Here is a 26,635-nt window from a genome sequence, read left to right on the forward strand (position 1 = left end):
AGTCTTTTAAAGACTGTTGGCTCTGTCTACCCCGCAAGGGATATAGACGTGACCATATGTATGTATGTACTGGCGTATTAGAGCCACATTTGTATGTATAAAGCGTTGTGTATCGATAAACACATTTCCGTGTTGTGTTGTGGTTAAGTGCTTTGCATGGTTTCTAAGTAAAAAAAAAAAAACGTAAGCAAATGACACGTTTGTGAAATTTGCATTTTAAAATCGCCACCGTTGGGACGACTAGGTTACCACGGCCAGTAGCGAGTGGAGCAGTCAGACCGGTTCTAGTCGTGACCGTCATAAAGGCGACGTGCATTCGGGGCGAGCGCTTGAGCGCGTATGAGGCGAGGGGGGGTGTGAGCGCCTGCGCGGCGCGGGGAACGGGGCAGGAGCGAACAGCTGAGCGGTATATTGACAGTGCTTTGCACATTGCCGCTCAGTCAGTAGGTTTTCTGTCACCGCGGAGTTCGGACGTAGCCGCAGAAACAAACGCGCGATCTCACGATTAATATGCCACGATCGCTCCGCAGTACTAACTGAGCTGCGGTTGGGACCCGTTAAAATTATGACTTTTGGACCGAACGTGCGCGAAGAAGATAGCAGCAGATATCTCGTTCTAGAAGAGGAAACCCTGAGGATAGTGTCCAGATACTGGGAGGTCTTCGGTGCACCGTCCGCCGAGAGGCTCCGGTACAGGCACCTCGAACCGTTCGGACTGTTATAAATTGAGAGAACCCTTTTTTTTGAACTCGGAACAAATTATTAATTTTAGTGTTGGATAAGTGTAATTATAGGTGAACTGTGTTTATTTTGTGTTTAAGTTTTCTTGGGGTATTTTTTTTTCTTTTTATTTGGATAAACGAAAATGGTGCCCCAACAAGTGACGGATGTTAGATCACTGACGCCGACGTCGAGCGGAGTGCCGGTGTTCGGTTCCCAGCTTGTGGACAAAAACTCGTCTACCCCGTACACGGATGCCACTCAGGTAAGTCGAATTTAGGATGTGAATAAAAAAATATAGGTATATATATTGAAGTGCTTAAAATACGTTAAAAAAAAATTAAAATCAATTTAAAAATAATATGAAGTTCCTAAATAAAACTGAGTAAAATAATATGGAAATTAAAAGAAAAATATGTTTTCCAAAATGTTGTGGAATTAATATAAAAAAAATCTTAAAAATAATTGTTTTTTTGTAATGTCAAAGATAATATAAAAAATAAAATGTAAATTTAATTATAACATTTAAAAAAATAAATATTTACGATAGACACTTAAGGTAAATAAAAATACTGCGTGCTAATGATACATATAAATAAATAAGTAAATAGATACATAAAAACAACAATTTATCGTTTTATCAATCCAAGAACGGAAGATTCAATGATATTTTGTAAACATGTTTTCAATATTTTATCAATGAAAGTGCGTAATTTAAAAGTTTATTTATGAGTTTACAAAAAAAATTCTCCGAAACGTAGAAACGCGTGTAGACGTATTACTACGCATAATTATAATATTCAATTGTAAATAATGGTTTAAATAAAAATTAAAACGTATAATTCTTATGAATCTACTTCAAAAATAAGTCGATATAGAGATAGTTACTAAAATAAATAAAAAAAATTAAATAAAAAATACCTACGTCGTCGTATACACACAAAATATTTGTTAAAAAAATATGACCAATAAATCATAGAAATCATAAATCTAAACAAATACTACAGAAAATATTATCTTTATCTGAAATCAGGAAATACAATTATAAATGGAATATTTTTCGAAATGATTGAATTTGTAATGTAATGGAGTTTCTCTGCCCTTCAAAGTCCAAGATGCCAGTGACATTTACATTTATAAAAATAATTTTAAAATCACATCACATCAATGTGACATCGATAGCACATTTTATTTTTTTTAAAAGTAAGCAATGCTCTAATGGAAAAATGTGACAAGAAGTTTATAGATCTAGAAATTATTTACCAACTAAATAATGATGAACACGAGTAGAAAATACATAATCTATACAACACAGACTGCGTGGTAGTGACGCATACGTAGAACGTGCAAAACACACGAGCTATGCCTTTACGTATTAGATCATAAACATACGATAACGTCAAATGAAACCTTACGAAAACAATCGCTTAAGAAAATAATAAATATTATTAGCCGTCTTGCCATCTTCACTATTTTGTGCATATAATTTTTCATAGAATTTTCTCATGATAATTCATCTATTGGATATTTTTAATAGTTTTAAAAAGTCAAATATTATCTATGTTCCCTTTAATTTCATCTTTACTTTTGTAGCAAATCATATCCACTACAACAATCCCCTTAAAGCCAATATCCGTAAAATGCGACGGCAGAGTGCATTAACATTTCAATGTCAACCGTAATATTTTTAGTCGTCTCGCGTGTGTGAGTGGCCTTTCTCATATGTGAACACTCGAACAACGTACTGACACGCTCTCACTACTAGGAACAGATAATCTTAGGTCATTCGCGTCGTTTTGATGACTAAAATTTATCCTCACGGAAAATCTTCTGATGCCATTCATATTAAGTAGGTTATTTTAAAAATCTTTATAATTAATGCCATAAGTATATGATGCCTTAATAGTTTATTATGAACGCATTAATAACTGGAAACTATTTAATGGACATTTAATTAATCCACCATTGAATAACACAAAAACTTAGAGATCGGATCTGGGCCATATTTGTTACAATCAAAATGTCGTCGACATAAACGAGACTGAATTAAAGTTAATCAGTATCGTGAGTTTCTATCTTTCCACGGAAATTACCGACCAAATTCGTGATACAACATCATAAACGTAGCAATATAAGGAAATAATTATTTCTATCATCAGTTACACTTGATTTGTATCACAATAGATGCTATTATCACTATTTCAATCAAGCCTCATGACAATGATGTGCGAAAAAACTTAATCGGTTTCATTATTATCATTAGTGATTACGATTGAGAAATCAATATTTCCAATGCAAGAGGTAATAGCAGAAACTCATAAAGGAATGGGTGTAGAAAAAAAAAAACTTAACACAGGGCGTAGTTTCGGATCATTATAATCTGAACGGCCGGAGTTTGCCTGACTTTTTGTTAGATTTTTTGCTTAACGTGTATATTGTGCTGTTGTTGGCCGAGTATGCCAACTGTTCTTTTCGTCCAAGGTCTCACAACGCCTCCGTATGCCTTTATTAAACAAAATAATTGTCCATTCTCCAAACCAATTGTCAGATTACACTTTTGTAACTGAAAAACTCGCTTGGCTTGCTTTTAATTTAGTTTAAGCACTTCCTAGAAAGAAAAGGTTCTTTGCAACGAGCCACCGTTAACTTTTCCTTCGTGTTTGTCTACTATAATGTTGATTTTCTTACAACTTTTACACACGAAAGGCTTTGTTTTGTAATTTCGAGAATTCTCATTACATTCCCACTTGGACTTTTGATTGAGTCCTGTCTAGATTATAAGTTTAAGTTGATACGATAAAACTTTTAATCCCGGTCCTAAAATAACAAACATTTCTATGTTTGTGGTGATAAATTAACATTTAATGCTGCTGGTTACCTTTCAAAAACAATTTCGAGGCTTTCCTCGCGTAAGTTTATCGTTTAGGTAAGCAAATTTATGTACCCTAATGCAGTGTTGGCAGCTCAACGCAAATCAACATTTGATTGTAAAATACGAACCTATGTCGGTAAATGCAATTTGCTCCACACTTGTGGGTGGCGTTTTAATGGCACCATTATACTACACCGGTGAGTTGCTCAAGAAAATTACCTCTGTGTATAGACAGCACACCAAAAGCGTATTTACGATAAAAATTAGTGGACTCTCGGTTATGAAGTAATTCAACATGTCCGAGTTTCGGGTGAGAATTTCGAGAAATGTTTGTTAAAAAACTGTGATGTTTGCGGAGCGTTTGACTCTCCTAATTATGTTTTCGTGTATCAAAGCGACGATAATTCCTTGGTAAATATTGTTTATGAATCTCATGAGCCGCATTATTAGTGCAGGGCTTCACGCAGTTGAAAACTTGCGAAACGTAAACCGTGACATGTGAAAACAGAAAGTCCGAACTGCAAATAGCAATAAATTTGGCCAAGCCACGTTGACGCAGTACGAAAATCGCAACGACCAACTTCCATCGCAGAACAACAAAAATAAACCATATATCTTTCACTTGAATTTTCCGCATAAGGTTTTGTTTGTTCTCTGATTTTAGATGAATGTTGCAAACAACAGCTGCAGTTTTAATGTTATTAAAACATCTCTTTTGCAAATTCAGACTTATAGTTACATTAATTGATCCTTATTTAAATGTATGTTGTACAATGTCATGATTAGGTATAAGTATTTATATTAGTGACTTCCCAACATCACATCAATCAATGGGGCGACCTAACAAAATCCATGATAAATTACTGCTGATCTTCTATCATGGCATTATTAGTTCGTTAGTATCTCGAAAAACATAATAAAGTAAGAATCCATTTAACACACGAACAATCTCGAAGTCCTACTGATGTTTGCTCATGTATCTTAAATAATCTCATTTCTCCCCTGTCTTCCACTTAGCGATTTGTGTATGCTGATTGGATCTCAGGAAAGTTTACCAAGTTCCACCCCTTAGACTCAGCAGGCTTGATTAGGTGTTTTTAGTCGTGGCAACTTTATTGTACAACTTTGATTGGAATGTAATGGAAGCCCAAAAGCAACATTATCACTGCCGGGTCATTCCTAACAATACTTTTGTTGGTTAAGTTGCGGGAAGAAAATATATTCTTCTTTTACATCTTTTGTTGCTGTGATTGTAACATACTAAACATATTATTTAGAATTACACTCTCAAAAGGAGTAAGATTGAAAACAGCACTCAAGTGAATGAGTAGTTTAACAGTTCATTAGGTATTTCATTCAAACGCCGACAGTTTACTGCGTTAGGAGTTTACGGTAGCCTGTATTGCATCATTTCATTTTCTCGTTTCTGTGCAGAACACTAAAAACGATAAAATTTACGACTGGCTTTTAAAAAGGACGACATTCGATCCTGGTAGCTTTCGAAAAATAAATTTCTCTTTTGTTCGAGCTGTCGCCTCGCTTCAGCTTTTTCATCTCGAAGCCAAAGCCCCGATTTTATAGCATCAGTGTTAGCTGCATGTCCAATATTTGCAGATTCGAAAAGTCTGTTAACTGTGACGGAACATTCATACGAAATAAATAATCTTTATGATGAACAATCTGAATTTACAATAATTATTTAATCGCTTTTATTTTCTGAATTTGACGAAATGAAATAAAACGATTATAGTGTAATTGATAAAGATATAAACAATCATTTTAAATTACGACTGTCCGAGTGAGACAGGAACGGTTTAGCAATAACGGTTATGACATCAAAAGCAATGTTTGCTTGGCAACCACTCTCTATGGGGCCAATATCACTAATGCCATATCATTTTAAATTTTCAACTCGTATTTCAGTTTTACATTCTAAACGATAAGTTCGTTTCGTGCGCAAGCGTGCATTATCGACAATGACCTTTAAGCTTGCTTTTATATCGTTCAATCCAACCGGTTCTTGACAAAGAGTTCATGTGGTACGCTTTCATTAGATCTCTCGGTACCTGAGTTCAAATAAAACTACGACTTTGAATAAAGGATTTGTGATAGATGATATTCGTTGAAATTTTGAATGATTTCAAATGAAACTTTATTATAAATCAATAATAATATTTAAACTGTTAATTCAGATGGTAAAATTGTTAGTGTATTCTCTCACGGAACCGAATCGTTTGATATTCCAAATGAGTAATTTTAATATTCCAAATAATGTAACGACAAGGTTCCAAATAAGGTAACTGACTATTCAACATGGCTGTAAAACGATATAAATTTACCACGGCTTAATGCTTATTTTGGCAATACGAAAGGAAAATCTGTTAATTAAATAAGTATTTTAAAATTTTTACTTACACATGTAAAATAAAACAAGTCCAATAAAAAATAATCCATTCGTGAGTTCCTGTACTGAAATTCTAAAATTGTGTTATCAAAACACAAATTTTCCTGACAAACATCGATCAAGTAAAGCAGTTAACGTTTCCTATAATAATAAAGCACGATACCAAGAGAACGAGACATCTAATTTTAATTTGCTTGACTTCAACGTCTATAATTGGATGAGCATTTACGACGTCACGTCCGCGAGTCGTGTCGTGTAGTGGTCGTGTCGTGACACCAAAACCACTTTGCCTTTTAACTTTTCTTGCTCCAGGAAGTTCCTCGCTCGATATTCACTTGCGACTCCGGTAATCGTGTTATTCGATTAACTTGTGGACAGGTTTCTTTTATACAATTAGTCACTTATTGGCTTGGAAAAAATCCTTTCTTCCAACTAATAGTTTTTGTGAATTCCGTTGGACCTCTAGCCGTAATTAAGTTGCCTTCACCGTCACAGAGTTAATTGTATTTGTAATAAAATTGTTCGCGATCTCGCGTGCCGCCATTCTGAATTTACATGCGGGAAAGAAGGTGAAATGGAACCACTGAGGTATTTGGATGATTTACAATGCCACTAGCGTGAGTTTAGGAACGAACGTAAATCCTTTAAATGCCAGCAAAATTAATCACCCGCCCCGATTTTCCCCTTCTACATAGACTTCTACGAAAATAGATTGGGGGCGGCAATGCTGTGCCGAAAATAATGAGAAGAATTTCTGCACACCCTCATTTGTATCAGTATAAGTACTCCAATGATCATTCTAATATTTAAGAAAGATTAAGACGCATCACACACTTTTATTTTGTTTGTTTGTAATATCTTTATTGAATAGTAAATTACACAGTAACAAGAAAATAGTAAATACATAGTTATAAGAGAAACAAATCACTTGTCATAAATTTTCTTATAAAATAAGGTCAAATTATAATCAAAACCAAAAATGTAATTAAAAGACGACATAAAAGAAATGAAAATAATATCGAAGAAATAATAGAAGTTAAAATCTCTCTATGGCATTCTGGCATTCTATTCAGGATTCCAGATTATAAATCTTAATTCATTTTCTTAAAAGCTTTGCATTTAAGTCAAGTGATGCTGTCAAAGTTATCAAGTGAAAGCTCGGTAACATGACTTGTGATTTTCATCTTTTAGACATTCATCAATTTTATTTCAGTTTGTATTTTTTTTTCTTTTCTTTTTTCGACCAGTTATAAAAACGTACTAACATCTTTATTTACATTAATTTTTCAAATTGTCTTTCGAAATATCATGGGATATTCATTTTATATACATACATTTATAAAATCTCGTTAATATCCCCTGCGGGGTAGATAGAGCCATCAGTCTTGAAAAGACTGCGGTTAGGTTTGAAAAACATTGCATTTTTTGGACAACTCAATACAAAAAGTACGAAATATTACACAGCAATTTCATTTTCGTATTATGCCTGTGACATTTTTGATATATTTGAAATCTGCAAAGGAATCAATTGGACAACTCCACCGGAATCAACCGCTGGCATGAAAGGCTCTCAAAAGGCCAACTTTACAAAAGTTTCCCTTCGAAAATGAAGCTTGCCGTATTGTAGTTCACTCACTCTTAACATCAGACTTAAAGTTGGCATAATATGAGCTTCTGAGTTCTTGAAATTAAGTTCTTTACTTCCTTGTGTTTCTAGTTGTTATTAAAAAGATATTTATATATCTTCTTATCTTTCCATTGTGTTAATCCTTTTCTACATGCACGTCTATATCCCTTGCGGGCTAGACAGAGCTAACAGTTTTGAAAAGAAACGAAAGGCCAATGCGTATTTTCTTAACTGAATAAAAGTTGTAAATGATATCACATTTCTGTTTTTCACAGAAATTTGAACTGAAAATGAAAATCGTGAAGTCGTTAAAATGACAGACACTAAGGAAAAGCAATCTAGTTGTTTATAAAAAGTTTCACAGAACGAGTAAATAATAAATGATGTTTATACCTCTGTAAATCCAAACATTATTTATAAGTTAAACTTTGCGTAGCTTCAAAGTTACAACAGGTGAACGCTTCAAACCTTTAAGAATTCATGGTAGAACATATTGAATACAATCTTTTAAATGATTCAACATACATACATATAGTCACGTCTATATCCCTTGTGGGGTAAACAGAACCAATAGTCACGAGAAGACTGAAAGGCCACGTTCAGTTGTACGGCTTCATGATGGAATTGAGATTTAAATAGTGACAGGTTGCAAGCCCATCGCTTACAAGAGGAATTCCTAATTACAAATCTATCCCTTAGTCGCCGAGATGTCGTAAAAGGCGACCAAGGAATAGATTTATGAATTTGAGATTCTTTTCGGCTACGGGCTAGCAACCAGTCACTATTTGAATCTCAATTCTATCATTAAGCCAAACAGCTGAACGTGGCCTATTAGTCTTTTTAAGACTATTGGCTCTGTCTACCCCGCAAGGGATATAGACGTGACTATATGTATTCACTTTACAATAGTTTAACAACTTTATTTGAAAGTCACGGTCATTATTCAATAGTAACTCAAGCAGATCCAACAACTTTTGAAAGTAATCTGAAACGAGTTATCAAAAAAAGTAGTCCCATGCCTTATTTGAGCTGCCTCGAGGCAAAAACACCCGTCTCCGAGGCAATCCACTCAATGTACTGTAAGTTCAAGGTCACACAATTGTATTTATATTTAAGTACAGCTTCCTGATATATACTCGTTTCCACTTTGCTAGTATCATTCTTAACACACTTCGTTTAAGATTCAAAACGTTCTGTTTATATTTCTTTACTAGCTTCTTTCTTGTTTTGAAATGAATTTATATAAATTGGAGAATAATAAGTATTTTGTTACGTGTTTTAAAGAGAAATTCTTTCATACAGTTTTGCATGTATTTATTTTTGATTTGGTTAATTATGATCTAATAGGTAATTAAAAAAAAAGAACAAATTAGCCTGAGTTCACACGGAAACGGAAACATGTAAAATAAAACAGAAAAGGCCACGGTAGAAGAAATTCGAAATCCAGCTCGAATGATATCATCATTGCTGGTAGTACTTGAAAATTAATTTAAGAGAAAAGATTACTATACATACATACATAAATCACGCCTCTTTCCCGGAGGGGTAGACATCATTCCACTTGCCACGATCCCTGCATACTTCTTTCGAGTACTCTTGACCAGACCTTTTGCTAGTCTACGAATTGATCAAGACTTAAGTTTGCTATAAGATGTTTTTAATAAACTATATAAAATACAGCTTATGATATTAATACGTAATCTTTTCCCAGCAAAGCGATTAAGACGCCAAGGGATAAAATTTGATAAGTTGGTGTGTTTGTGGCATTATTTAGAGTGTAAATAGAATTTAGTTGACCCAAATGAATTATAATGAAATCATTGCAAGTAGAAAGGTGTAGTCTCTGCTTACACCTCTGGAAAAGAGGCTTGATCGTGTCTTTTAAAGCTTAGATGCAGGCTCCAATGAGTCGATAATAAGACGTTACGAATCAACAAACATACATACACTTTTACCAACCAACCCAAGATCGAAATAAGTGCCTTTAATGTTTATTTAATACCCGTTGATTAACTTCACATTATACACACTTCAATAGTAATGAATGTATCAGCAAAAACTGATATGCTTCGACAAGTTAATTTTGATCTAGATGATACAGTTCTAGACTAGATTATCGACGCTGTAGATGAAAATATAATACTCGCAGTCCATATTCTACAAGTTAATATACGGTAATTTAGAAACCTGTTCAGTATAGTTCCGTGTAATATCAACTATAAATGATATCGAATCACTAAAGCGAGCTATCGAATTTGGAATAAATTATCGTTAAATTAAATTTCTATAATTTTCTGGTCATGGAAAAAGAACAAAGTGGTAATTATAAGATGGCAACAAAATACTCAAAAGGAAGGAATGCTATTTCCGGCCATTGTGATCCGAACAATAAGAACAATTTTGAATTTGATCTCTATTTATCTAATAGTAAGCTTAATAATCCCCTATTGAATTATTTAATAGGTTAACCCAACATATTTTCATAACTGGACATAATGAGTTTTACATGGATCATTTGCTTTGTAATAATTCAACTCATACAATTGCAAACAAAACAAGCTATTGCTATAAAAGTTAAAATTTACTTTTAATTACTTAATTATCATTAATATCACTTAAAGATTATTAAGTAATTAACAGTAAATTTTAGGACTTTAAATTAGAATTTTCATAATAAAATTTAATCTCAAACACAATCAATGCCATTAATCAATACAGTTTCTTCCAGAATATATGAAGATATAATCTTATCGTACAATATATATGTAACAGTTAAATTTGATGCAATACGAAGACGCCATTTTGTATTTATAAAGAGTAGACTATTGTTAAATGAGAAATGCCAAGGTTCATAGTGTAGTTGGGCAACAGATATAAGTACCTACTTACAATCAGAATACAATCATAGAATGGGAAGGTGAGGGGCGACTTAGATCAAGTTCAGTTAAAATTTAACCATTGAGTAGTTTAACTAACGTGAAATATATTTAGATCGTCCGTCATTAGGTTTTGAAAATTTATCAGTACAGATATCTGAAAAAAATAAATGAACTAAGTATTGCGCAATATTTATTTTTATGAATATCTTACATTCATACATATTATCACGTCTTTATCCCTTGCGGGGTAGATAGAGCCAACAGTCTTGAAAATACTGATAGACCACGTTCAGCTGTTTGGCTTACTGATAGAATAGAGACTTCTATAAAGTAACAGGCAAGTCCGTCGCCTAAAAGAATCCCAAGTATATAACCTAGCCTAGCACTGCACCAATAGATAAAAGAATAGGACGACTCCATCTCTTTACCATGGATGTCGTAAAAGGCGACTAAGGGGTTAACATCTAAAACATTTAAAAATAAGAAATGATAGTAAATATAATTTTATGTACCTACTCTAGGTAATATTTTTTGCTAAAAAACGGGGTTATAATTTGTCTCACAAATACAAACACCATTAAAATGAGATTTGAATAATGATTATTAAACGACTAGTCCTAATTACGTTATTGATAATTGAAACTGTTGAACTAATGACTTTGATAATTCTCAAATACACAAGTATAACCGGTCACGTGTGAAATTTTATTATATAACAAAAAAGAATAACAAGTTTTTTTTTTTAAGAAATTATGTTTGATCATGATTTTTTTCAGCTTTAAATATTAATAATTTCTAAAAAAAAACATCTTCAATCAATAAATCCTACCAATATTATAAATGCGAAAGTTTGTGAGTATGTCAGGAAGTCAGTATGGATGTTTGTTACTCTTTCACGCAAAAACTACTGAACCGATTATTATTTTTTTAATGTGTGTGATAAATTTTGAACATGAACGAGATTTAAATCAATTTAAATTCAAAGCAACCTTCCGTATCATGGTATGTTTACCCCAAGACCCGATTTTTAAGAAATCCAGATTCAATTTCAATTTGAATGTCTCTTTAATAATATTGTACGTAACGTCTACTGGCTTAATTACACACTTTGAGCAGAGAACTTCAAATTTTCGCTCTAATTGACATCTGAGACTTGAATTTTATGATACCAATAACGAGAATTCCAATTAAATATTTATTTCGAATATTGTCATTAAGTATACTTAATTGTTTAACAGTCATTGGCATTAACACATCTACAGTTGAAGGCAATAATTCTGTAAATCCCAAGATATGTAGATGAGACGCTGGCGATTTATAAAGAAAGTCGAGCGAAATATTGCCCCGACGAGCGTTCATTGAAACTTTTTTTAGTGCCTCCCTTTTAGATGAAAGATAAATTTGCAAATAGACCACCCGGCTTCGTGAATTTATACACGTTATTCAAATGTAAATATAGTGTCGTAAAGTTGTTTTTCCAGACACACTACGGGAGTGCCGTGTGGTTCCCGGCACCAATAAAAAAAAATAATAGGACCACTCCATCTCGTTGCCATGGATGTCGTAAAAGGCGACTAAGGGATAGGCTTATAAACTTGGGATTCTTCTTTTAGGCGATGGGCTAGCAACCTGTCACTATTTGAATCACAATTCCATCATAAAGCCAAACAGCTGAACGTGGCCTATCAGTCTTTTCAAGACTGTTGGCTCTGTCTACCCCGCAAGGGATATAGACGTGATAATATGTATGTAATACGGGAGTAACAGTCAAGTCAACAATTAGAACGTAGGTGTATAAGTCAGGAATACGTTAGGTTGTAAAAAAGAGAGATAAAATGTAGGTAAACGAAAGTCTCGGTGCCGGTTCAAAAGTGACTCGTTACTCCCTAATACAGTGCCAATATTTGCCGTTACCGACTCCCTGGGGATTGGTCGGGACGTTCCCCGTACAAATATTACCGTCCAGTCTTTGGATGCAGTACACCTACGTGCAGAATATTCTAAAGGGATACCACTGATGTAAGAGGATTATGTTTGTGCATTGCATGTGAAATTAGCTGGTGTACGTACTTACAATGCCTTTGGGTCTTTGAGCTAATTCAATTTTAATGCCAAAGTTTTCATTGTTTGTTTAAGCACTTTCAATGGTAGATTTTTAAAAATCTTATTCATGGTAATTCATTTTACAATTTATCTTATACTCGTTATTGCTTGATGTGTGAGTGAGCGTTAGTGCTGTTCTAGATTAAAGAGCTGTTTAAATCTCACAAACAATTTATCTATTTATTTATAATTAAGTAATTGAGATACAACAGTGTCATTAAACTTTAAGAGAAACTAACTCTAACCGGTTGGAATTAATTCTTTATCAGCTGCTCCGATCGCCATAAAAGATCCACTATTAATAGTAAATGAACTAAAAACGCACATGGGATTCATAGTACTTTGAAAGCGAGCATTATTACCGCACGTACGTAGTTTTAAACGCATGCCAGCGATAAATTTTACATTTACTGCTTTGAAAACACGACCACTTTGGCGGGTGAAAATAAAAAGTTCAATTTGGACAAAGTATTGGTAGTGGGTTTATGTCGCGATTCGCATCTGCGTCCGTTTTGGATGGACTTATTGATTGGTAGCATCTGGCCGCATCGGTTCACCGGCACATGTCGCTAGCAATGCATTTCAAAACGTTTCAAGTGGAAATTTTAGAACAAGACCGGTGGCACCCCGCGGGACTCAACTTCAGACTCGTCCAACTCGTTCCGGAGAAGTTTTGATAGAATCACTTTGAATATTTGCAGACTGTTTTGCCATATTAGTTTATCTGAATTCAACACGTCCCACAAAAGATGACGGATCAGGGATACGCATCGATCACGCTGACTTCGCCGCTGCAAATAGTTCGTAAAATGTGCGCCTCCGAATTGCCGTCGGGCCGTAACCCTCAAGTTAGCTTATACGGGAAAGCTCAAAAGCGAGGTCTTATTGACTGTTCCGTTCGGTTTATGCCGGAGTCTATTGACTCTGTAATGTCTCTCATTTCCCGAACCAGCTCCTCGAATAAGAAAAGTTCTGGCGTCCTGAGGAAATGAAAGAAAGAGGCCCTTCGAGTCGAGCGCACTAAACTTAATACCTTTGATCTTAACATCCAAAAGTTGGAATTAACTCGAATACAAAGACAGTCATGGCCATCTGTTTGGAGGCCCCCAAGAATCAAGTAACTAATTTCAAGTTTAATGAGAAACTCTCCTAAGAGAAATAATTCGATTGTGAATACAACATTCCGTTAATTTGGGCGTTTGCAGCCCTTGCCATTTTGATGTCGAACCAAATTAAATTCCTTTTGTTGTCCGCGGCAGATAGAAACAGGTACTCCGACGTGTTAGAGGTTATCACAACACATTCGGTCGAAATGACGAATCATCAGCAATAATGCTATCCTATGCCCTTTTCTTTAATACTGTCATTAAGCGTAATTGCTTGCACTAGCGCGCTCCACTCCACTGATGGCAACAATTTCTTTGCGCAGAATCGATTCGGCTCCCCATCGCCGCCTCGGCGCATTCGTCCAGTCAGCATATCAAACAATTTACTTACAAGGCGCCTATGATTTCTTTATTACCGCCCCTTACCCTTTTCTCAGCCAGCTTCCCTTTTAGAAAATTTCCTTTGTTGCCCCCAGTATCTCGCGAGATAAGACGATATTGAATTTTGAAACACAAGGATTCCCTTTTTTATCCGTTCCCGGGATTTCTGTACCTACATTTATAGGAGGAGTCTGTGTAAATACAAAATGATTTACAAGAGTGGCCTATTACACAAATTGATGTTGGCATTATTACGTTTCGAAATTCGCACGCGGAATTCTTTAAAGATTAAAAGGTGCGCTCTTGGGGAATCTCCGGTAAACGCATTCGAGACATGAGCCCCATTAAGTCCGTACGGAAAGCATTGTGTACCGATTCTCTCGCGTACAGTAAAGCACTTACCTTAATGTTTTTATAATTACGTTCCTATGTAGGTTTCGGTCGTGACAACTAGTCTCTTGTTTGAGAGTTCCATGTATATACATTTGACGTGATTACAATAATGGTATGCCTAACCGTGAACGGCTCAAACGAGAATCGAATGACGTTCTTCGTTGTGGCCGGGGCGTAATGAAACCCCGCTATTCCGTATTATGTCAGACCATTATCTTAGTAATTAAATCCCCTGCGAGTGTTTAACGGCTATCCGCAGCCAGGGCATGTAGTAATAAACCTTCTAGCATGCTTGTTACCGCGTTCTCATACACATGGGAGATGCTCAATGCAACTCCCCATTTAGCCCCGTTAGGACAAATATAGTGCGTAGCTCTGGAATTAGCCGTGATACTGAGAAAATTACTGTTTTCTGTATCGTCTTTTTTATTCCCATGCGCAAAGTTGTTAACTTAAATTACGTGTTGTTGAATGATGTCATTGGAGGCTAATATATCATGATGCGGATCTAAAATCCCGTTGCGAATTGTCCGATTTTGTCAATTTTGTATTTAGATAATTGATTCCGCTCGTTATTTTTTTTTATTTATATAGGATGAAAGCTTCAAAACTTGGGAGTCCACTGAGTTCATAATTGATTTTTAATTATGAGCCTATCCCTTAGTCGCATTTTATGACATCCGTTGGAAAGAGATGTAGTGATCATATTCTTTTTTATATTAATAATTAATGTAATAATTTATCTCTCTCTTATAATAAGAATAATCATCCAAGTCATAAAATCACTTAGCTAACAAAATCATCATAACATCTCAACCACGAATGTCATGAACTCTGACATTTTTCTATCAAAATAAATTTTCTGTAGTCGTACAAATTTACCTTTCTAACAAGTCATCAGCAGAAACTTCTTATCGCTCACCGCAATGGTTGCTTCAAAAATTACTTATTTAGCCTAATGTCTTGAAGGAGTGGCGAAAGGAGAGATCGGATCTTTTATCTCGCTCTATGCATGTTATTTGCTCCGAAATAGAACTAGCTATGAAAGCAGCCACGTGTATGTACCTAGTGCATAAATACCAACTACGCGGACTGGACAGTACGGAATTACTAATACGAGTATACAATTCATCACATTTACAAAATTTACATCTAGATTATATCATTGCTATTAATTTCTGTTCATGTTTCTGTGAAAATTTTCTTCGTATTTTTTTACACTAAGATGATTAATAAAATAACATATGAGTAATGGAGCGTACGATTGTTAATTACATATATATCATCACGTCTATATCCCTTACGGGGTAGACAGAGCAAACAGACTTGAAAAGACTAAAATGCCACGTTCAGCTGTTTAGCTTTTTGATAGAATTGACATTCAAATAGTGACAGGTAGCTAGCCCATCGCCTAATAGAAGATTTCCAAGTTTATAAACCTATTCCTTAGTCGCCTTTTACGACATCCGTGGGGAAGAGATGGAGATATTCTTTTTTCTATTAGTGCCGGGAACCACACGGCAACAATAGAAAAAAGAATAGGACTACTTTTACCTTTTTTACGGCTATTAATGATAATAAATAGGTACTAGTGACCGAGCGAACTGTGATGACAGTGACCAAATAGCCTTTAAACTTGTTGGTATTAAATTTGCATTCAATGCATATGCCAAGAAATGAGGATATATCAAGAAGTGACTAATATCGTGTGGTTACCAGCACTGTTCTCCTTTTACGGCGTCCCATACATGTCGTAAAGGCGACTAAGGGATAGGCTTAAATACTAGGGATTCCTCTTTTAGACGAAGGGTCAGCAACCTGTCAATATTTGTATCTCAATTCCACCGTGAAGCCATACAGCTGAACGTGGCCTTTCGGTCTTTTCAAGACTGTTGGCTCTGTCTACCCCGTAAGGACGAAGTGACTATATGTATGTGACTCATACTACAAACGAATAGTCTTCTTTCGCACCTAAATAACCTAGTTACATACCTTAATATTCAATATTTAAGTCATCGAAGCTTAAATTGTAAATATTTAGGAACAAATTGCAATTTTATATTTATAAGTTATATTCAAATGATCTTTCCTTATCTACTACGTGCTATTTTGCAACGAATCCTAAATCATTTGATTATCACATTTATCGTCATGAAATATTGATAAAAACAGACTTATATAAGTTTGAATTTTAGAACTATTACCATTAATTAAGAATTTACTAGATGCTAAGGTATCAACTATTAATTTTAGATATAAATTTTAGAAAATACATTACATACACATAAAAATAAGATGAAATTTTCACGTTCATTGAAAAAATTTATAATAGTCTCATAATATAGATAGCAAAAGTTATTAAACTCTCAAACGATTAGCTCACCAATCGCGACTAACTCACGACTAACTCACCTTGGAGCTTAAAGCAGAATCGAATCGAAAACAGATTTACTTTATTACTCCGTCCAATATTTCTAGGTTATAGAATCCAGTCTTAAGCCGCTTCGGGTTGCAGCGAATCCGCACATCCAACCATTTTTCTTCTTTCCAATTTCTAGTTATCTTGGTAAAGTATTGGCCGATGCTTGCCCGAAGAAACGCGATCGTACATCGATACCGAAGGCTTGCCGTGCCAAAAGTGAAATTTATTGAGACATACCACTGAAACCATAAAGATAGAATGGCGAATTTAGAACCAATGTTTCTACTAGGTACCTTGAGTTAAGTAGAATTTATTCGGTATTGAAATAATACCTGGTAATTTTGAGAATTTATGTATATGCTGCTATGAAACATTAATGATTTTAGTTGTATAGTATACGTAACTTCATATATTGACGTCTATATTCCTTGCGCGGTAGACAGAGCCAACAGTCCCGAAAAGACTGATAGGCCACGTTCAGCTGTTTGGCTTAATGATTAGATGAGATTAATCAATAAATATAAATATATAAATGAATGGTTTGTATGATTATATAACATACATACATACATAAAATCACGCCTCTTTCCCGGAGGGGTAGGCTGAGACTACATCTTTCCAGTTGCCACGATCTCTGCATACTTCCTTCGCTTCATCCATATTCATAACTCTCTTCATGCAAGCTCGGCGATTTCGGGTACTCTATACATACATATGTACAATAACGGAGTTAAGATTAAGATAGTGACATGACATCAAATGAGAGTTAAATCCATAAAAAATCCTAACAATTTGAACGTTTCGTGTTTTGTAGCAATATATGTGGATCATTCATTAATCTCGAAGATATCTATTGATCCTTGAGAATCAATTGGTACAACTTCAATTGGTTTAATTATTATTGACATCACGACTCCAATTCCAAAAGAACGCACTATTTTTGTGGATCTCCTTCAGATTTATTGTATTCGTACGTGCGTTTTATTGTCATAGATGTTACATTGATAGATACGTCGTCGTGTGTGGTTGAACGCGTTAGTTGATTGTTGAACGTTTTAGTTCGGATAAGCAGTTATTTCAAAAACATATTTAAATGTATTATCGCAGTGTAATGCGTTTTTATAATAATTATTTTTCTTATTTTAATATGTTCATTTTATACCTCAATAAAAATTTAGTTTCTTAGTAAAAAAAAAACAATATTATATAAATTCTTTTTAAATTATTAAAAACATTTGCATACATACGTCACGTCTATATACCTTGCGGGGTAGACCGAGTCAACAGCATTGAAAAGACTAATGGGCCTAAATAAAAAAATTGATGATAGAATTGTGATTCAAATAGTGACAGATTGCTAGCCCATCGCCTAAAAGAAAAATCCCAAGTTTATTAGCCAGTCCCTTACTAGTCTTTTAAAGAAAGAGATGGAGTGGTCCTATTCTTTTTTCTTTTGGTGACGGGAACCACACGGCATTTGCATTTATATAAAAAATAAAAAAAATCCCCCTCTAAGTTACCATTCAACCAAAATAAGCATGTAACGCATCTTCTACATTAAAAACATCGTTGGCCATCTCTACGAACGTTGAATATAAAGAGAACAGCTATGAATAGTTTATCTGTGGACTAGATCGTTGTAATGCCGGTCAAAGGAGCACGCAGACTAATGTTTGTGATAAGATGTGTGTTATCATTATGTTTATCTATGAGAACTATAAGGTATATATAACATACACATACCTACATACATATAATTAGGTCTATAGCCCTTGCGGGGGAGAGCCAACAGTCTTGTAAAGCCGTGTGGTTCCCGGCACCAATAAAAAAAAAGAAAAAATCGGACCACTCCGTCTCATTCCCATATATATACATATAAAGTGCAAATATTTAAATTAAAAGTCTATTAATCTAGTCTATATATTATTAAATAAAAAAAAAGTCGATTAAAGATAAACATAAATTTATAATTTACAATTGAATAATAATTTTAAAAAGGCTTACAAACTTGGAATTCTTCATTTAGGTGATGGGCTAACAACCTGTCACTATTTTAAATCTAAATTCCATTATAAAGCCACACAATTGAACGTGGCCTTTCAGTCTTCAAGACTGTTGGCTCTGTCTACCCCGCAAGGAATATAGACGTGATCATATGTATGTATGTTAATAAACAAAAGCTCATCTACGCAATTGGATAACTAAAAAATGTTAATTACTAAGAAGTTTGTGCGTAATTCGGGTTAAACAAACATACACAATAAAAACAGGAGCGCTTGCCAAAACCGTACGGAATTCCCACACACAATGTCTCTAGTAAAAATAGTGGACGTAAATAGAGTGTAAGGGATTTGCCGATTGATGTTTACGATTGATCAAAAGGATTGATGGACTGCGTTGGTTTTATGTAAAACTAATTTATTATTTCACCGCTTCATGTGCGACTGTTGTACATTTTACCTGTTTATGTAGATAAATAAATAAATAAACTTACAAAAAATAACAACAAATACTAATATGAATGTCGTAAAGACGACTAAGGGATATGCTTATAAACTTGGGATTCTTCTTTTAGGCGATGGGCTAGCAACCTGTCACTATTTGAATCTCAATTCTATGATTAAGCCAAACAGCTGAACGTGGCCTATCAGTATTTTCAAGACTCTGGGCTATGCCTACACCGTAAGGGATATAGACGTGGTTATATGTATGCATGTAGAACGTAACAAAATCTGCAAGCCCAAGGGTTCCTTAAAAACCTTCCATCATCCCTTTCTTGCGAAATTGAAGTTAATAAGTTTCTAGGTAAGGGTCAAAACGCTGAATAAGTAAGGCTTATAGACCTATACAAACTACTATTGTATAGGCGACAATTGATAGACCGAGCCGAGTTCATTGCAATATGATTTCTAATACAACGATATAAGGTCCAAATAGAATATGTAAATGTTTTTGAATGTACCGTGGAGATGGGCCGATTTATAGGATAGTGTGAATTCAGTAGTGATTCAGCATATCGGATCTGTATAATTCGGGTTCGATTCCGAATTCAGTGATATAGTATATATTGCAGTGATTTTCATTTCCCTTACTCGTCTTTTTTGAGTTATTGTGTTTATACAGGGTGTAACGGTGTTTTGCTCTTGGGCATGTAATTTTTACTTTGCCTACCTTTTTCTTTGCTGTTTTTCGTAAATGCCGACTAAAGAGTAATAAAGGTATTCTGACCACAAATAATAAACTTATTAAAACAAACTGGCATTCAAATGTTCTTTCAAATTGTAAACCTTGACCTACTTTTGTATTTTAACTATCAAAACTTGAAAAATATTTCATTATCAACTAATCTTACTAACAGCGAGGAACTCTGTTCATCCCGTTAACAGTAGACGTGATGCCAAGTACATAGAACGATCCTATCGCAACGCAGTTTCATCATACACGCGCGCAGTATATTAATAAACAACCACGTGTGTGAAGTACTTGCGCCCGCGCATGTGTACGTTATACCCATGGTGATAAGCGGAAGCGATATAGATAAATACAATTTATTTCATATAATTTATCAAAAAACTAGAATCGAGTATTATACCAAACACTTTACATATATAAACCTAACAAGTTCAACATACATACATACATAAATCACGCCTCTTTACCGGAGCAAGCTATACTTATTTCGCTTCATCCACATTCATAACTCTCTTCATGCAAGCTCGTCGGTTTCGGGTACTTTTGACCTAACCTTTGCTAGAACTAAACGAATAATAAATAAACTTTATGTTTACAAATAAAATAGAGATTCCAACGCCTAGCCGCAAGGCAAGGGTGCCCAGAAAGTCGGCAGCATTGCATCTCTGTCCTGCAATAGAAATCTTCGGGCGTAGTAACAGGCAGTCCTTGAATTACCCGTAATTTAAACTTACCTGACTATCTTATTTTTAGATTATGATCACGGGCGGATCTTATATTTTTTTCAAATGAAATGTAATAATACAAAAACGGAATGTCGATCCTTTTTTATGCACTCATAAAATCCCATTTCTTAACCACTCTCACAGTGAAACAGCTGAACGTAGCCTATCAGTCTTTTCTAGACTGTTGTCTCAGTCTACCCCGCAAGGGATATAGACGTGACTGTATGTATGAATGTATTCCGAACATATCCATACGATATGATATCCCTTGTTGCCCAAAATAAGGTTGAAGTCAAATTAAAACTTTTTGTGACTATTTTTAGTACCATTACCAGACTCTGCCTACCTCATGAGGAAAGACGCTATTATACATATGGATAGAAATTTTTACAACCCGCTCCCGTTCTCGCTTCCGCTCATATAACATATACTCACCCAATAATGGACTAGCCATATCTCGTCCGCATATGTAGATATGGACTTACTGTAACATAATATAGTGCATTTCAAATAAGCAACTGTTTGGCTTGGTTCCTGGTATTATTTTCTAAACAATATTATTCTAAGTCTAGATAAAATTATCATCTAAACGTGAACTGTGTGTTTAATAAACAAATAGGAAACATTTTGTTAATTTTTCTTTTAGGTTTGTATTAAATAGTTGGTATTTACTAATTTTTTTTTAATTTTAATGTGATCATCGTCTGAATAGACCACGGCTGACTACAGCCGGTATCGTTCTTAAGAGGAAAAATTCCTCTACCTAAATTCCTATTTATTTATCTATATTGTTTATTTATTGTAGTTTTTATGTATGTTCATTATAATTATTTTATTTTATATTTTGTGCAGGTATAAATATATTTAGTCTAAAGGATAGGAAGTAGATAAAATAGTATTGTATTTAACAAAATGCCTGTGTGACGCAGTAAACTTGGTTCTGAGTCACAAAAGTTCTGCCTTTCCGTCGGTCAGGTCATAAAAGTGTTCATCCAGTGCTGTGTGGTCCCCGGCACCAATAGAAAAAAGGATCGGATTACTCCATCCTTGCCCATGGATGTCGTAAAAGGCGACTAAGATATAGACTTATAAACTAGATTACTTCATTTCAATCACAAAATTATGAAGGGACATGTAAATTTGAATAATATTTATTTACACTACTAGCTGTGTTAGCGACTCCGTCCGCGTGGAATAGTTATTTTGGGAATCATTCCATGGGTGAATAATTTTCTCCGTGTTTTTTTCTCATTTTCCATTATTTCTTCGTTTTAAATAGTTGCAGCGTGATTTTACATAGCTTAAGCCTTCTTCGATAAATGGTCTATTCAACACAAAAATAATTTTTCAATTCGAACCAGTAGTTACTGAGATTAGCGCGTTCAAACAAATAAACTCTTCAGCTTTATAATATAAGTATAGATAAAAATTAAATATTCTTAGCTTTTCCCGAAATTTGCGACGTTTAATTTGGTCCAAAAACGGTTAAATTACAACAGAACGTTGTTAATCTCGTGCACGTGGCAATTTTTTTTATTATCACTGTTATCAATAGGAACGAGTGTTTGCTATATTTGTTTACATTATTACTCAACCGCAAAAGAAGTAATATTATGATTTTATGTTACTTTTTGTCACTACAAGATTGGTATTAACATTTTGTCTTTATCCAAAAGAAGATTACGAATTATAAATCGGAAAATCTATATACATACATACATACATAAAATCACGCCTCTTTCTCGGAGGGGTAGGCAGAGATCTCTTTCCACTTGCCACGAAAAAAATCTAAGTTAGAAATAAACCGATTTTATCTTAAACTTTTTGGGTGTAACCTGAATTATTTTATTTACTGAAAAAAAAAACAAAAATTTCTGTTCAAAATAAGCTTTATTTATTCAACGGCTAGTCAAACAATTGACTGAATCGTTTGCTTTTATTTTATCAATAAACTAGTGTCTTCGCTTTGCTTTGATCCTTTGCGATTTTTTAAAACGTAGCCTTTTACGATTTTTTCTATATCTTTGTTCCGAATATCATCAAAATTTGTTGAGAAACAAAGGAATTTCTTCTTCTTCCGTCCCTGGTTTCTCAGGTAAAGCTCCCTCGAATGTCAGTTGTAGGTACCTACAAAAAAAAAAACAAAGAAACAATATTAGCTACTACTATATTACCTACTACTAAAATATAAGTGTAGATTTGCCCCTATCAACAAAACAATTTGAATTTCACACGAAACTGTATTTTTTCAACAAATTACCACAGCTTATTAAGCAAATGCACCACACCACACCGCACGGCATTATGTCATATGTCACCTCAATAAAAGTATCGTGTTCGCCGCGTATAAATTAAAAAAGAATAAATTAAAAATGTTTATTGTATGCATGGCTGGGTCGTGTGGTTGCATTTTACTAATATTGTACATAAAAATATGTAATCTTCTTTGTAAGAGCAGGTATCAATATCCTACTAATACTATAAATGCGAAACTAATCCTACTACTATTATAAAGGCGAAAGTTTGTATGGATGTATGGATGTTTGTTACTCTTTCACGCAAAATCTACTGAACCGATTACCATGAAATTTGGTATGTAGGTAGCTGAAGACCCAGAATAACACATAAGCTACTTTTTATCCCAGAGTTCCCGCGGGATTGATAGGGTTTCCATGCGGACGAAGTCGCGGGCAGCCTCTAGTTGTACATAAAAATATGTAATCTTCTTTTCTGTAAGAGCAGGTACCAATATCCTACTAATACTATAAATGCGAAACTAATATTGTACATAAAATTATGTAATCTTCTTTACTGTAAGAGCAGGTACCAATATCCTACTAATATTATAAATGCGAAAGTTTGTGAGTATGTTAGGATGTCAGTATGGATGTTTGTTACTGTTTCACACAAAAACTACTGAACCGATTACGATGAAGTTTGGTATGTAGGTAGCTGAAGACCCAGAATAACATATAGGCTACTTATTATCCCGGAGTTCCCACGGGATTGATTCCACGCGGACGAAGATAGTATGTACATAAAATACAGTATTCTTAATTTATTGCGAACAATCGCATATTATTTTTAGCATTAAGTCCAACTGTTTATTTACTAATTTATGTACACAGAAAACATCGAGAATGATGAACACAAAAAAACAAAATTACATACATACATATAATCACGTCTATATCCCTTGCGGGGTAGACAGAGCCAACAGTCTGGAAAAGACTGATAGGCCACGTTCAGCTGTTTGATGATAGAAATGGAATCAAGTAGGTTCTGCTTAATTTAAAAGGAATCTCTTCCAGCAGACCCGAGATAGGAGACGTGATTTTGTACATTTTGCGTGCATAAAGTTTTAATCCATGGGAAAGAGATGGAGAACGGGAACCACACGGCACTAAAAAAAGGCTGTCGTAAAAGGCGACTGAGGGATAGGCTTACATACTTGAGATTCTTTTTTAGGCGATGGGCTAGCAACCTGTCACTATTTGAATCTCAATTCTATCTTAAAGCCAGATAGCTGAACGTGGCCTATCAGTCTTTACAAGACTGTTGGCTCTGTCTACCCCGCAAGGGATATAGACGTGATTATATGTATGTATGTGTGTAAAGTTTTAATAAATAGATAAAATAAATATTGTTTCTTTCACTCTTGTCTTTATGTTGTTTATTTTTTTCTCCATTCACTGATCGGCTGGAATAAATGACTATAAGCGTTGACCACCCATTGTACTTTATCTAGGTATTTGCTTAATCCACACAATTGTTCCTTTTTTTTTGTGTGCAATAAAGATTTATTCTTTCATTCAGGTAGAGATTCTATCTTTTGCGAATACCACGAACCCTTGATATTTTGCGTGATCCAAATTCTTCAAACTAAAAACTTTGCCTCCAACTCTTTTCTCTTCATCTGCATTTGTCGATTGCCGTGTGGTTCCCGAGGTTGCTTGCCGATCGCGAATCCCGAGTTTATAAGCTTATCCCTTAATCGCTTTTTACGACATCCATGGGAAAGAGATGGAGTGGTCCTATTCTTTTGTTTTTATAGGTGCCGGGAACCACACGGCACTTTTTATTGGTGCCGGGAATACATTCATACAGATCTAATACAGACATTGGAAATGTTAAGTTTCTCGAAAGCTCCACAGCTTTCTACAGGACGTGTATTTTCTAGTTGGCCTTTGGCGATGGTTAATGTTACCATTTGCTAAATTAACGAGATGTGTTATCGGCGATTTTCAAAACCGGATCATTACCAGTTTAATCACTTGAATAGTATTTCTTCTACCTCCTGGCTTTTGTCCCGGTTGCATCCTCTCTTGAGTCTAGGGTCTATGCCTTTGACCGTGGATTCTGGATTGGGCGAGTCAGGTTTTTACATGAAGCGACTCCCGTCTGACCTCCGCGACCTTTGCAGGGGAATCTAACCCGTATTGGCTCGATCATGGTTACACATCCAGTTGCCTGAATGTGCAGGTATCCCCACGATGTTTTTCCTTACTGTAAGAGCATCGGTTGGTATTCAAACTAATGTACATTAGTACCTACATAACTTCGAAAATAGTAATTGGTATTTGGGTGTCTTTTTATTTATGTTAACGTTATCTTTTCTTTTATTATTCTGTCTATGAGGCATCTTGGCATTTGGAAAGATGTAGTCTCTGCACACCCCTTCCCAGAAAGAGGCGTGAATTCATTTATGTATGTAACTATAGCGACCCCACTTACAAAGTAGGATAAGGAGTGAGCAATAAAAACAGTAGTCTATGCCAGCCAGCATAGCACGCGCAGTTTAATAACAAATTATTACCCTCCCAAGTAGAAACGTGGCTGAGTCATAATACTTTCTACTATTCCAACATATGGCGGGCCAATTAAAACAAATTACAGTTCACATAGGTCGGGTTACTTTGTGGAATTGCGATAAGATAGTATACGGCTCGATGTTTTGCATAGAAAGTGATATATTTATCGTTGAGGTCCATGGGTGTTAAAGTAATGATGTCATCTGAGTAAATACTATAGTTTTAATAGAGTTCACTTTTGATATATATAAATAAGTATATCAGGGGGTTGAAAAAACCAGTAAAAGTCTAGACCACGTCCAGCTTTAGGATTCAAATAGTGATAGGTTACTAGCCCATCGCCTAAGAGAAGAATCCTAAGTTTTTTAGTATATAGTATTCATATTTTATAACAAGTATTGTTAAAAAGAGGACGTTCTTGTATAAGCTCTTGTCAAGAGTACCCAAACTGATGATGTTGCTGGAAAAGATTGATGAATTAGAATGAAGCTAATAGAAAATCAGACAACGTGGCATGTGCAAATGAATTTTCTTCTTACCCATCCTCCAGGGAAGTGGCATAATAATATCCTCTCCGGGATAGTAATATTAAAAGGACTTTGGGCACCTACCCAGAGGACTTACATCAAGAATAGGAAGGAGTATGATGCTAAAAATCGTTTTGAAGTAAAACACAGCATAGATAAGCAACTCAAGTGATCATTAATATTAATGCGATCATTTCCAAACGCCGTGATAACCATGGCCTAGTCAAAACATTATTTAGCGTTCACACGAGAACAAATAGAATATTGTTAGAAGGGCTTATCCTTGAAGATATTGACTACAGACTACAGCCATCTCGGCATTAGCTTTGAGCAGATTAAATCAAGTGCTCCGATATCGATCGAGGGTTAACAAAGCATGAATGCTACAAGGTACAGGAGGGTAGCGGTAATGTAATGTGAATGTCGCAAATTTTCTAGCTGTTCTTTATACGAAATTTAAAGTTTTTTAGAAC

At 34.8% G+C, this 26,635-nt stretch overlaps 1 protein-coding gene across 1 annotated transcript in view; it reads left to right on the forward strand.

The window, feature by feature from the left end:
- Nucleotides 1–433: 433 nt before the first annotated feature.
- The window catches only part of LOC106139826 (putative transcription factor SOX-14), an 89,754-nt gene continuing 63,552 nt past the window's right edge, over nt 434–26,635 (forward strand). The window contains exon 1 of the mRNA XM_060949807.1: nt 434–985. Within this exon, the coding sequence (XP_060805790.1) occupies nt 866–985 (120 nt within the window). The 5' untranslated portion in view covers nt 434–865. The remainder of the gene's footprint in view (nt 986–26,635) is intronic.

This window comes from Amyelois transitella, chromosome 19, assembly GCF_032362555.1.
Source record: "Amyelois transitella isolate CPQ chromosome 19, ilAmyTran1.1, whole genome shotgun sequence".
Lineage (NCBI taxonomy): Eukaryota > Metazoa > Arthropoda > Insecta > Lepidoptera > Pyralidae > Amyelois > Amyelois transitella.